This window comes from Balaenoptera physalus (assembly GCF_965194825.1).
Source record: "Balaenoptera physalus genome assembly, chromosome: 9".
Classification (NCBI taxonomy): domain Eukaryota; kingdom Metazoa; phylum Chordata; class Mammalia; order Artiodactyla; family Balaenopteridae; genus Balaenoptera; species Balaenoptera physalus.
In genome coordinates, this window is record NC_138888.1 from 40,448,481 (window position 1) to 40,462,687 (window position 14,207).

At 36.2% G+C, this 14,207-nt stretch overlaps 1 protein-coding gene across 3 annotated transcripts in view; it reads left to right on the forward strand.

Annotated features, from left to right (window-relative positions):
- Positions 1–835: 835 nt before the first annotated feature.
- The window catches only part of TBC1D32 (TBC1 domain family member 32), a 197,285-nt gene continuing 183,913 nt past the window's right edge, over positions 836–14,207 (forward strand). For 2 of the 3 annotated variants that reach the window (XM_082474446.1, XM_082474447.1), the window contains exons 1-3: positions 836–962; positions 1,139–1,296; positions 9,567–9,728. In XM_082474446.1, the coding sequence (XP_082330572.1) occupies positions 1,142–1,296; positions 9,567–9,728 (317 nt within the window). In that variant the 5' untranslated portion in view covers positions 836–962; positions 1,139–1,141. The remainder of the gene's footprint in view (positions 963–1,138; positions 1,297–9,566; positions 9,729–14,207) is intronic. The other variant, XM_082474448.1, reaches the window with a different exon arrangement.

The window sequence follows — 14,207 nt, forward strand, 5'->3', positions numbered from 1 at the left end:
GGATCTGATCCTAACCAACACTGATGGGTTGGTTCTTTGTAGCTTGGACATGACCATGGACTGGGGATTTACCTAGGTTGGAAATTGTATGAAGGACCATGATTATCCATTGCACCTTCCTGCAGAGTGATCTTTATATGTGATATCTCACTATTTAGTTCTGGAATCCCATTGTGTTCTACTACTTTCAAGACAAACCTCTAATCCCTTAAAAGTGCCAAATATGACCCTTTCCGATGTGGTCCATTTACTTCTCTAGACCCCTCACCTCCTCTTTCTAATTCTAAAAACTCAAGTACTGGAATATGCTACACTCTCTCAGGTCCCTACCCTTTGCACGTTCAGTTTGTTTTCTCTTCACTTCTTTCCTTGACTCTTCTTTTGGGTTAAAAGGTGATTCTAGGTTTCCACAGCACCTACCTGGCGCATTTCTCTATCATAACACTTAATTGCACTGTGTTGTAATCGTTGACTTCTTGTTTGTTAGAATGTGAGAGCGTCCTCTTCTTTACAGTTCCTAGCAGGGTGCTTGGTAAAGGGTAGGAGTCAATAGGTGTTGGCTGTTTGAAGGAAAGAGCATTGCAACACTTCAATACCATTCACTCAATTAAAACTTTTCAAGCTGCTTTCAGTTTCACTTCTATTATCTTTCTTTTATTGACCCACCTTCTCCTCCTACTCTTTTTTTCCTCCCACCTACAACCCTTTCAGCGAGCGCACCTGAAACTTCCTCTAGGAGCCCGGGCAGGCTGTCAAGCGGCACTCCCTCCCACCTGAAAAGCCACGTCAACGTGCAAACGTCACGCGTAGCGCTGACGTCCCGCCGTCAAGTCCACCCGCAGAGGCTTTGGGATATCTTTTTTGCTCTTAGTCGGTGCAGCTTGAATCCTCTTGGCCCGGAAGGACGGCAGCAACGAGTTCCAAAGGCGGGACCTCGAGGATTCTTGTTTCCCCAAAGCAAGGTAACTTGTTTTTCTGAACGACGCGCTGGCAGCCGAGGGCCCGTCCCTAAGCGCCTGCCGCGGTCTCCCGGGGAACGGCGCTGTGCGCCGGTGGGGGCTGGGTGGGGACGCGCGTGCGCAGGGCGCGGCGTTTGCTGAGACCCTCAGCAATGGGCATGGGCGTTTGATTCTGACAGAGGATGGCCCATTTCTCCGGCGAGGGCGAAGTGATGCTGCAGGCGATGCTGAGGCAGTTGTTCCAGAGCGTGAAGGAGAAAATCACGGGGGCTCCCTCCCTGGAGTGCGCCGAGGAGATCCTCTTACATCTGGAGGAAACTGATGAAAATTTTCACAAGTAAAATTCCTTTTGATTTCTTAAGCAAACAAACCAGCTGATCCAGAAAAGATCAAAATGTAGTTGGATAAAGAATGTTCACTTGACTGTTGTCAAAATAGCGCCCAAGTTGGAGGTTCATGATTTCCGTTATTTACTCAGATACCGAATTTATTTTATATTCTTTACTTATTTTCCAAACGTTATGCTTCCTCTGTGTTTTTACTGACACAACCGACATATCCTAATTATTATTATTTTTCTCCTGGGCAACATAGTAACATTAGTTGTAAATTATTCTGGTTCATTTAAGAATAATTCTATCATCCCAAGGGATTTCTGTCACTGTACCTCAAAAGCATTGAGTTCCCAAGATCCCTGCTGCTTTGCTGATCTGATCTTTCAGTGGCTGCACCAATTATGCGTTTTGAGCACGACAGGAACACTCAAGTGAGGTTGACTTCCTATGGAATAGCTTAAGTTCCTACAGAGGGATAAGGTGCGTACTCAAATGTCTGTGATACATGTCAGGAGTATAAGTGCTATAGAAGTCCAGAGTGCTCTGGGTTTGGGAGCAGTAGATAGGAAGTTTAATGAGAGAGGTACCATTTGAGGTAAATCGTGAAGAGTATGTTTCCCTAGAGACGTGTGTTTTTCTTTTGATTTGAGTCATGTGTAATTTAAATTAAGCCTCTCCATCGAAAAGTTTACCTCCAGGTGCCTCAGTTTATTATTATTAGTAATGATATTTTTAATTAAGTGTTTGCCTTTCATTTTGATCTCACAGAAGATGACATTTAACAATTTTCTTGTTATGTTATCTTTACTGACTTTTGTGTGCCCTGAAGTTCTTATCTGGAATTCCTACCTGCTTCATATGTGGGCATCAGGGGATCCTTGAGCCCTTTAATATTCTGTACAAAAGTTTGTGTTTACTTGCAGATTTATGGGGGGAGCATTACAGTTTTCACCAGATTCTCAAGGGAGTTTTAAGAAGTGTGGAAGGAATTTTTTGTTAATTAGTATTTCTGGTTATACATATGCTTTCTTTTGTATTTCCATGATTTTCTAGTTTATTCATTAAGTCCACTACTAAGAGCTGATATTGCATGATAATATTCTTTATTTTGGAGATACCAGAGGCCAGCTTTTATTGGTTAGCTATTGATTTATTACTTAAACAGAGGAATATAGAAAAATTGCAACTTTCTCAAATTCAGTTTTGGTTGTTAATGTTTATTATACTCATGTAATACTAATTTACCTCAAACAAATCCACATCAAGCGTTAAATTTGGGGTTTAATTTCTGGTTTTTATTTCACATGTAAATACTTGTTTAAAATATTTTCAAATTGTTGAGTTTTTGCTAGGATCATATTCTGGGAATTTGTCCATTTAATCTAGATTTTCAAATTTATTTGTATAAAGATTTTTGTTAATATCTTATTACTTTTTTAATATTTCCAGTATCTATAATTGTCCCCTTTTTATTCTTTTTTTAAATTTATGCCTTTCCTCCTTTGTTCTCCATCTGTTCTGCTAGAGGTTTATCTAGACTAATTTTATTAGTCTTTTCAAAGAACTAGCTATTAACTTCAATTTTCCTTTCTATTATGTATTTATTTTATGGTTTTTAAAATTTCTGCTCTTCTTTTTTCCCTTCCTGGGACACTTTTTTAAATTTGTGATGAATATTTAACTCATTTATTTGCAGCTTTTCTTCTTTTTTTAATGTAAACATTTAAGACTACACATTTGCCTATAAATATTGCTTTAGCTGTGTCAATTTTTAAATGCTTTTCAAGTTAAAGTTGGATCATTCTGGTTCCTTTCAGCAGTGTAATGACTATTGTATTAATGTCAACTCTTCTTCAACAGTTTATTAGATTAAAGGCCTGCTGATTAATTGCATAGTTAATATTTACTATTTAATAAAGAGATTTGCTTGTGGCCTACCTAAAAAAACCCAGACACATTCAAATTATAAAAGTTTGTAGTCTTAAAAGTAAGATTTATAATTCTAAAAGTAGTTTGAGTAATTTTTAGTCTTAAAAATATAGATAATAAAATTCATGTGTTAGCTGCACTAGCCTGAGATCTGTGTCTTAGGAGGAAGGAACTCCTTATGAAGGAGGAAAGAGGAGGAGATGCTTGTGTTTGGTATTTTCATAGTATCTTACAGTCTCAGAGTTTGATGAGATCCTAACTGTCAGTCCAGGTACTCATATTTTCATTCATCTTTCTATTCACTGACCTAACTCTCCTTGAACACTAAATGTTCTTGAGTCACTTAGGTATATGTTGCTTCCCGAAGTGTTTCATACATCAGAATTATCTGTCATCCCATCTCCACTATCAGAACATTGGTTCCTTAAATCCACCTGATGTCTTGGTATATTAGCAAGAAAAATAATCTTATTAAATAGATTTATAGGGGAAACTGGTATCTTTAGGCTACTGGCATTTTTGTAAGAAGCTGGTTGTTAAAACAATTGAGTCCATGAATGATGGAATTTCAGGTAGTATAATAAAGTGGGGGAAGAATGCGGTCATTTGGGGAGAAAGCATAGTGTAGGCAGAACGGCCCTATCTGGGGGTTTGCCCCACAGTGCAGCTGCCCTAACCTATCTCTGCTTTTCATAGCCTCTTTTATTTTTATTTTTTACCCTAAACTGTACACTTTCTCTAAAAGATCCAAGCTTGCTTTCTTTTCTTTGAAAGTGGCAGCTAGGATTTGAGGCTTGCAGGAGGGGTGAGAGGTAGGGAAGAAGACATTGCTTTCATTATGTATCTGTGTATTGTATAAATTTTTACACTTAGACTGGCTTCCTTTAAAAAAAAAAAAACAACAGCCCTGGTTTTCAGTCTTGGTTACACTAGGATTGATTGGAGTTTGTTTAAAAAAACACTGATGATGAACTTTAACCATAAGTGAATCCAAATTTCCTGGGGGGCTTGGCAGAGGGGGAGTGGTAGAGACTGGGCCTTGGTATTTTTGGAAAAACTCTCTAGGTGATTCTAATATGCAGCCAAAGTTGAGAACCACAGAGCTAGAAAATACTTACTTACATTTCAGTGAGAATTGCTATATATACATATACATATATATATATATATATATATATATATATCATCAGGGTTGCTAAGTGTATAAATACTTAGCAACCCTAATGATTGTAACAGTCTCTAATGCAGAGGCTCTTCTTTGTAGCCCTCTAATCTGATATATTTTTGGTTTGATACAGAAGGAGCACAATTGTATTTATTGAATTGGGATTTTTTTTTTTTTTACAGAAGAATCTACCAGTGACTTTCTAAATTAGTGAACTCTAGTATGTTTAAGTGATATCTTCAAGAAAACATCCATTATGTAAAGTGTTATCCCTGCATAGAAGAAATCGCTAAGAATTATATGTATGCTTCCATAATTAATGAATGCATTTAGTAACTGTTTATCATGATTCAGAGGCTTATTCTTTGACCTAAAAGGTTGTAGGTAGTATAAAATACTCATTCTTTTTTTTTTTATTCTTTTTTTTAACGTAGCTTTTTATACACTAATATATGTAAAGTTAAGTTTATCATATAATAAGTCCTATAATCCTGAAATATAATCCGTTTTAAGGATTCCAAATATCAACATTATAATTCATAACTTAATAAGTTATCTTTTTAAAACATATCATTACTGATAATTTTTCTGTATATTATTGAAAACGTTCTTGTTAAAATAGCTAAGAGGATGATTTCCTCAAACAAACTTGTACTAAATTTTTTATGTCCTTATACTGTAATAGTAATCTCTGTATATTTTGATATCAACATCTGAACGTGTCAGAAATTCATCATGGGAAAAAAATCCTTAAATTTTCCTAGGTAATAAAGGTGAAGAAAGAAGAATGGAAAACAGTGAATGTTCTTTTACTCAACTTAGTAAAATTTTCCTATGAAATGTGAAAAATTTCATATTTGTCAGAAGTAAAGCAGAATGATCAGACACATTGCTGTGTATTTTACTTCTAGGATTTTTTGGGGTATTGCCATGAATTCAAATGGTAAAAGAACCAACACAAAATGAATTATCGGATGGGAATTTGAAGATGTGGATTACTCTTACCCATGGAGTAGAAGGGCCCACTTGAAGAAATTACTATTTTCACTAATTTGGGATTGGAGACTCAGAGTTTTCCAATGATCAGTGAGTCAGTAGAGCATCCTAAGGTCATAGGCAGCCTGGTAGTCCTCCCATGATAGAGGACCTGACCTCTCAAGAGATCTTTTTTTCTTAAAAGATTCATTTGAAAAGAGCAGTAACCCATTAAGGCAAGATTCAGACTTGGGGTCCTTGGGTTAATTTAATTTGGCAAATGAACCAAAACTTTAAAGCATTTTGAATGGGGTCTTCGGGGAAATGTTATTGTGGTCATAGGTCAAAGTGATGTCATTAAAAAAAAAAAAGTGTGTGGTTATTTAAGTTCCCAAAGAACAGATTTTAAAATGTTCTCAGCATATTTGTTATTTACATCTGATGCTAAATAGTGGGGATTTTAAAAATATGTCTTTTATTTTAGAATGATATTGTCTTAACTTTCTTGAATACATTTTGTTAATGGGCTTGCATTATATTTTCTTACTGCCTTTGTTATGAAAATATCATTTTTGTTACTTACAGATTGGGCTTTAAACAAAGCAAACACAAAAGTTATATTTCTCAGTTAAATATTCGTTTCTCCTAATTGCCTGATTTGTGGCACAGAGATAGGGCTGATGAAACTAAGGGACTAGGATAATTCTGCCATTCCGTAGTAGGTGTTGATGGTGGGATGTAGAATTCATCCTCAGAAAGGCTGTTCTTTCAATTTCAGGGAAATAACTCAGGCTTGCCCCACCTTCCATTTCTCACTGAATATCTCAGAGATGCCGAAGAAAACTGATGTGTCTGATTGACTAGCCTTGGGCAGGATTGTGAAGAGGATCAGAATTATTTTTAGGGACTTTTCGTCTCTCTCTTCACTTTCTTCCACATTCACTGTTCTCTTCTCTTTCCCAGTAGTAAGAGACTGGCTATGAGATCACACTGGGCTGAAAGGGTTATCTGGATCTTTTTCATTTTCAAAGTCATTTCAAAGAAAGCAGTGATACCTTTATGATATCTTGGCTGTGTAAGTTTTCACCATTTTGTATAAAATATGCAAAGATTTGGTTTAGAAATACCCTAAACAAAAAAGTCAACATTTAAAATGGATGGATCTAATAAATTATAATATATAAACTATAATGGAAAAGATTATGGAAGAGAATATACATGTATATGTGTAACTGAATCATTTTGCAGTACACCAGAAACTAGCACAGCATTGTAGGAATCTGCTGATCAGAGTTGTAAGACACTCAGGCTAGTTTAAAAGCTATCTGAATACAGAATCTGTATCTAGATCAGTGCTTCTCAAGTTATGGTACTAGGACCAGCAGCATTGGCACCAGCATCAGCATCACCTGGGAACTTGTTAGAAATGCAAATTCTTGGGCCCACAGTATACCTGAATTGGACCTCTGAGAGTGGGGCCCAGCAATCTGTGTTTTAATAAGCCCTTCAGGTGATTCTTATCCATGTTATACTTTTAAAAAAAATTAATTTATTTATTTTTGGCTGTGTTTGGTCTTCGTTGCTGCGCGAGGGCTTTCTCTAATTGTGGTGAGCAGGGGCTACTGTTCGTTGCAGTGCGCGGCTTCTTATTGTGGTGGCTTCTCTTGTTGCGGAGCACGGGCTCTAGGCACGCAGGCTTCACTTGTTTTGGCACGTGGGCTCAGTAGTTGTGGCTCATGGGCTCTAGAGCGCAGGCTCAGTAGTTGTGGCGCACGGGCTTAGTTGCTCCACTGCATATGGGATCTTCCCGGACCAGGGCTCGAAACCGTGTCCTCTGCATTGGTAGGCTTATTCTTAACCACTGTGCCACCAGGGAAGCCCCATGTTATACTTTAAGAAGCACTGATTTATAGGATGATCTAAGAGGGCCCTTGCAATTGTTTAGCTAAAGTTATGAAGATGTGAACATTAATCTGATGGCAGTGGGAAAGGAAAGAGAAGTTGTGGAGGAAGAATTTACAGAATTACAGAGCTTGGTAACTAATTAGATCTGAGGTGTAATAGAGAAGTTTGTTTGAGGCTATACACAGGTATCTGATTGAAGGATGGTACCATTAACAAAGATATATGTCAGAAGAGAACGTGGTTTGTGAGCGGGTGGGTAGGATGATAAATTTGGTATTGATTGTGCTGATTGATATGGTGAAAAAAACATAAAGTAGCCTTGTCCAGTAGGTAGTTAATATATAGGCATACGTCGGAGATATTGTGTGTTTGGTTCCAGACCACTGTAATGAAGCAAATATTACAATAAAGCGAGTCACATGATTTTTTGGGGGATTTCCTAGTGCATAGAAAAGCTATGTTTACACCATACTGTGATCTATTAAGTGTGCAATAGCATTATATATAAAAAAGTACATACCTTAATTAAAAAATGCTTGATTGCTAAAAATGCTAACCGTCATCTGAGCCTTCAGCAAATTGTAGCAGTAACATCAAAGATCACTGATCACAGATTACTGTAACAAATATAATAATAATGAAAAAGTTTGAAATATTGTGAGAATTACCAAAATGTGACAGACACAAAGTCAGTAAATGCTGTTGGTGCTGATAGACTTGCTCTGATGCAAGGTTGGCACAAACCTTCGGTTTGCTAAAAACTCCCAATATCTGTGAAGCACAATAAAGTGCAATAAAATGAGGTATGCCTGTATAGGTCTATATTCTGGGGAGACCTTTTGGCTGAAGAAAGAACTAAAGGAATCACCTGTTTGTGTTGAGTCTGAAGTTGACACTATGGGAGTAGAGAATATCCTTTTTAATTTTGTTGTTTATAATGATTAAGTTTCTTGTCTATTGCCTCCTGAATTTAAAATAGTAGAATGAAGCAGACATGATCATTTCCAAGTTACAGATGGAAAAACAGACTTGTCCCAGGCCACTCCAGCTAGAGTGGTAGAGCTGGAGCTGGCATTCAGGCCGTTTTGACTCTGAGCCTGTACTTTTTCTATAATACTACATGGTTTCATATCAAATATCTCTACTTGACTTTTGGAGCCTGCATCGTCTATGGCAGGCCTGCCCCTTACATTACTGAAGCAGCCATGGAGATTCCAAGAATCAGCATTGGGTTCAGAGTTGAGGAGAAATGGGCAGGGCAGGAAATTCAAATCAAAAGCAGTTAAAATTGAAAATGAGATCCTTTGGCTACCTGGGTAAAAGGTGGCTGTTCTTTAGAGGACATACAATCATTTAATAAATATTAAACTGAAGACTATATGCTGGATACCATGATGGACTTATAATTATGTGAAGAAAATTATTCAGGCTCTCCTTGATCTCCTGTACTGCATATATGCAAGGCTCTTATACAGTGACACATTCAAACTACAAGTCTTGAACATAGTGGCATTTACAAAAATGGCCCGTCCTAAATTATCTTTGTCATTTAAGAGACCACAAAAACTTTTTTAACCTTTCTAAATTGTGATATTAATTATAATCGTTGCTCTTTATTTTCAGTAAACATATTTCATAAAATAATTATCCACTTTTGGAACTCCTGTCCTTTCATATTTGCTTATTGTCTGAGTTTGCAAATGGATTTTAATGTTAGCATCAACCCAAGGGTATGAAGAAAAAGGTCCAGTGTATTGAATTGTCTGAGCTACGTCTTGTGAACATAGTCTGACAAAAGCTGATTAGGTGGAATTTAGGTCAGTTCAAAATGAACACAATTTCCAAATATACAAAAAACTCTTGATGATTGGAGCTTAACCTTTTCCTATTTATTCTTTTATAATTACTGTTATCTAGTGTGGTTTTCTTCATCAGCTTGAACAATTGTGAAAATCTTTAACAACTGCTTTCCCTACCATTAAGCATCACACGTAAAAGATATGAGCATAAAAAAGAAGTGTGAAAGGACTCCTAACCCCCTAAAGTTTGTGCTGGTCCCAAAATTTGCTGTCTACTGTCATCATCTTTAAATGTGATCTTTTCCGAGTGTCTCAGAAAAAAACAACAAAATTCTAGATTAGCTATATGATTTGGGATGAATAACTAATTTAATCCTGGCTTAAGGTAAGAAATCTGGTTATATGTTACAAATCTTTCTGTGCTAACATTTTTTCTGGGTATGGTTGATAAGTGAGTTCTTGATATTTACTGCATTTATTTTTTAAATGTTTGTTTCAGCTATGAATTTGTGAAATACCTTAGACAGTATATATGTAATACTTTGGGGTCTATGATTGAAGATGAAATAGAAAAATGGACATCTGATCAGAATCAGGGTGAGGAATTTGGCCATGACACAGTTGTACAGCATGTTACTAAAAGAACTCAGGAATCTAAAGAGTGAGTATGCCCACAGTAATATGTTAAAATAATTTTTCTCTCAACAGCGTTCCTTGAAAGCACCCTTAACCCATGTCTCCTACTGTCTTTTCACCTCATAGCAGCCAGGATGATTCTTTAAACCAATGATACAGATCATGCCGCTCTTCCACGCAACACTCTCTGAAGGCTTCTCATCTCATTCAAAATAAAATCCAGAGTCTCTTCTGTAGCCCACAAGGCCCACCATGGGCCTTCTCCTCCCTCTCCTACCTGATTTCTTATCATTTTCCCTCTTCCACTGCTCCAGCCACACTGGTCTTGTTTTTTCTCAAACAAGCCAAGCAAAGCCCTCCCTCAGGGCTATTTGTATTGATGTTGCTTCTGCTACCTAGAATGTCCTTTCCCTAAATATTTGTGTCACTTATTCCTTCACTTTTCACTTTTTTAAAATAGACTTTATTTTTAGAGCAATGTTTGGCTCACAGCAAAACTGAGCAGAAGGTACAGAGATTTCCCATACACCTCCTGCTACTACACATATGTAGACTTCCCCATTATCAACATTCCGCACCAGAGTGGTACAAATCTTTTTTTTTTTTTTGGAAGGGGCCGCACTACACAGCTTATGGGACATTTGTTTCAATTGAGGAACCTACACTGACACATCTTTATTACCCACAGTCCATAGTTTACATTATAGCTTACTCTTGGCATTGTGCATTCTGTGGTTTTGGACAAATTTATAATGACATGTTTTCACCATTATAATATCATATAGAGTAGTTTCACTGCCCTAAAATCCTCTGTGCTCTGCCTATTCATCCTTCCCCCTCCCTACCCCTGGCAATCACTGATCTTTTTACTGTCTCCATAGTTTTGCCTTTTCCAGTATGTCATACAGTATTACATATGTCATACATACCATACAGTATATAGCATTTCAGATTGGGTTCTTTTACTTAATAAAATGCATTTAAGTAGCACAGGGAATTATATTCAATGTCTTGTAATCTATAGTGGAAAAGAATCTGAAAAACAATATATATATATGTACATATATATGTATAACTGAATCACTTTGTTGTACACCTGAAACATTGTAAATCGACTATACTTCAATTAAAAAAACATTTAAGTTTCTTCCATGGAAACTTTTCATGGCTTGATAGTTCGTTTCTTTCTAGCACTGAATAAATTCGATTGTTTGGATGTATCAGACATCTTGCTTGCTTCCAACTTTGGCAGTTATGAATAAAGCTGCTATAAACATCGTGTGCGGGTTTTTAGGATCCTGATTGACTGGGTCACATTGTAAGATTGTGTTTAGTTTTGTAAGAAATTGCCCAATTGTCTTCCAAAGTGGCTGTACCATTTTGCATTCTCATCAACAATATATGAAAGTTCTTGTTCCACTTACTTGTCAACATTTGATGTTGTCAGTGTTCCAGATTTTGGCTATTCTAATAGGTGTGTAGTGGTATGTTATTGTTGTTTTAGTTTGCATTTCCCTAATGACACATGATGTGGAGCATCTTTTCATATGCTTATTTGTCATCTGTTTATCTTCTTTGGTGAGGTTATCTGTTAAGACCTTTGGGTCATTTTTTAATCATGTTGTTTTCTTATTGTTGAGTTTTAAGAGTTTTTGTATGTTTTGGATAACAGTCCTTTGTCAGGTATGTCTTTTGCAAATATTTTCTCCTAGTCTGTGGCTTGTCTTTTCATTCTCTTAACAGTGTCTTTTGCAGATCAGAAATTTTTAATTTTAATGAAGTATCTTTCGTGTTGTATCTAAAAAATCATGCCCAATCCAAGGTCGTCTACATTTTCTCCTATGTTATTTTCTAGGCGGTATATAGTTTTGCATTTTATATTAAGGTCTGTGATCCAGTCTGAGTTAATTTTTGTGCAGGTATAAGGTACATATATAGATTCATTCTTTTTGCATGTGGATGTCCAGTTGTTCTAGCACCATTTGTTGAAAACACTATCTTTGTTCCATTATATTGCCTTTGCTTCTTTGTCAAAGATCAGTTGACTATACTTAAGGGTATTTCTGGGCTCTCTATTCTGTTCCACAGATCTATTTATCTTTTCTTTGGCCGATACCACACTGTCTTGATTACTGTAGGTTTATAGTAAGTCTTGAAGTTGGGTAGTGTCAGTCCTCTAACTTTGTTCTTCTCCTGCAGTAGTGTGCTGGGTATTCTGGGTTTTTTGTCTCTTCATATAAACTTTAGAATAATTTTGTTGATATCTACAAAATAGCTTCCTGGGATTTTGATTTGGATTGTGTTGAATCTGTAGATCAAGTTGAAAAGAATTGAGTCTTCTTAATCCTTGAACATGGACTGTCTCTCTATTTATTTAGCTCTTCTTTGATTTCTTTCAATAGAGTTTTATAGTTTTCCTTGTATAGATCTTATATATATTTGTTAGATTTATACCTAAGTGTTTAATTTTGGGGGGTGCTGATATAAATGGTATTATGTTTTTAATTCCAAATTCCACTTGTCCATTGCTGGTATGTGGGAGAGTGATTGACTTCTGTATATTAACCTTGTATCCTGCAACCTTGCTATAATCACTTAGTTGTCCTAGGAGTTTTTTGGTTAATTCTTTCAGATTTTCTGCATAGATGATTATGTCTTCTGCGAACAGTTTATTCTTCCTTCCCAATCTGTTTGCCTTTTATTTCCTTTTCTTGTCTTATTGCATTAATTAGGACTTCCAGTAGGATGTTGAAAATCAATGGGGAGAGGGGACATCCTTGTCTTGTTCCTAATGCTTCTTCACTCTTTTTAGGTCTCAGCCACTCTGAGTTCTTGAGCAGTGAGATAGCATGACAAAATGCCTGACTCTCACTCAGAAAACAATTTAATACAGAGCAGTAATTGAGATGAAAGAAGATTAGAGATTTCCTTCTCATGTTTAAACTCAGCTACTTAGGTATTTCTCATTTTAATTATCTTTCAACACTGACATATGATTGATGATTGAAGGTCTGGTTCTCCCCCGACACCCACCCTTGCTCCACGTGAAATGTAACATAACAGAAGACTCTTTAGGGCTATAAAGGGCAGAATGGGCAAGTAGAGAGCATAAATTTCTAGTTTCTCCTTAATTCATACTTATTAGTGTAGCTCTATTTAGTTTCTAATTCTTAGGGTAGGTAGCATATTAATGTTATCTAATGTTAAAAATTGCTTTCTGAAGCTAGATTGCAATGATTTTTTATTCTGATAAAAATTTTACATAATTTTTATACACAGTAAAACTTTTAAAATTTGGATCCCCAAAATTTATTTTTGGTGTTGATTTGGACACATGACATTTACTTTGTTAATTCTAGACTGTGGACTTGGATTTATGTGATGTTTTTAAGTGCCTTTGGCATCTGGTTTCTTTCCGTGCTGGACCATCATGGTTGCTTCCTATTGCAGTTTGAAGGCAGGTGCTGAAGCTTGAGATATAGCCCCTCTTTCAAGTAGTAGAAAAATTGAAATATATACCTGAGCTTATATTACCTATTATATTTTAAAAATTATATCTGATTTATTTTGAAATTGTTAAACATTTCTTTATGATGTTGGATGGGACCTCTTTCCCCTTGTGACAACTGATTGTTTAAATATGTTATGAACAAAGTGACAGTGTGCAGCTATTTATAAGTTCAGCAAGTTCTAACCACAATATATATTAAGTAAAAAGCCATGGAGATCAAGATTTCTTATTTCCTGATTTGATGAAAAAACAAAACTAGAGCCACTTCCATCTTTGGATAATACAGTATCCCTGCTTTCCTCCAGGGGGATACATTCTAAGACCCCAGTGGATACTTAAAACCATGGATAGTACTAAATCCTATGGGTTTTCCTGTACATACATACCTAACTATGGTAAAGTTTAATTTATAAATTAGGCATAGTAAGAGAATATCTGAATTGCTAACATCACTACTCTTGCGATTTGGGGCCATTGTTAAGTAAAATAAGGATGGCTTGACCACAAACACTGGGATACCTTGACCAGTAGATCTGATAAGCCAGATGGCTGCTAAGTGACTAACAGGCAGGACTGAATAAAGGGGTGATTTACATGCTGGGCAGCTGGATGGCTCGAGATTTCATCACCTACTCAGAACAGCAGACAATTTAAAACTTATGAATTGTTTATTTCTGGAATTTTCCATTTAATATTTTCAGACCACGGTTGACTGTGGGTGACTGAAACTGTGGAAAGCGAAACCACAGATAAGGAGGGACTACTTTATTATAATTACTAGTAGTCTATTTCTGACAATATCATTAAGCTTATTCTAAAAGGAGGACTAAAACTCTTCATTAGTCAGAAAATGAAAGCTTTTTAATGCTAAAGCAAAGTTTTACATGGGATTGTTAGGAAATTACTTTTTGTCTCTGGGTAAGACATTTAATTTTCTTGTGTTTTAGTTAATTCATGTGTAAAAGTTAATACAACAATAATTACCTCAAAAAG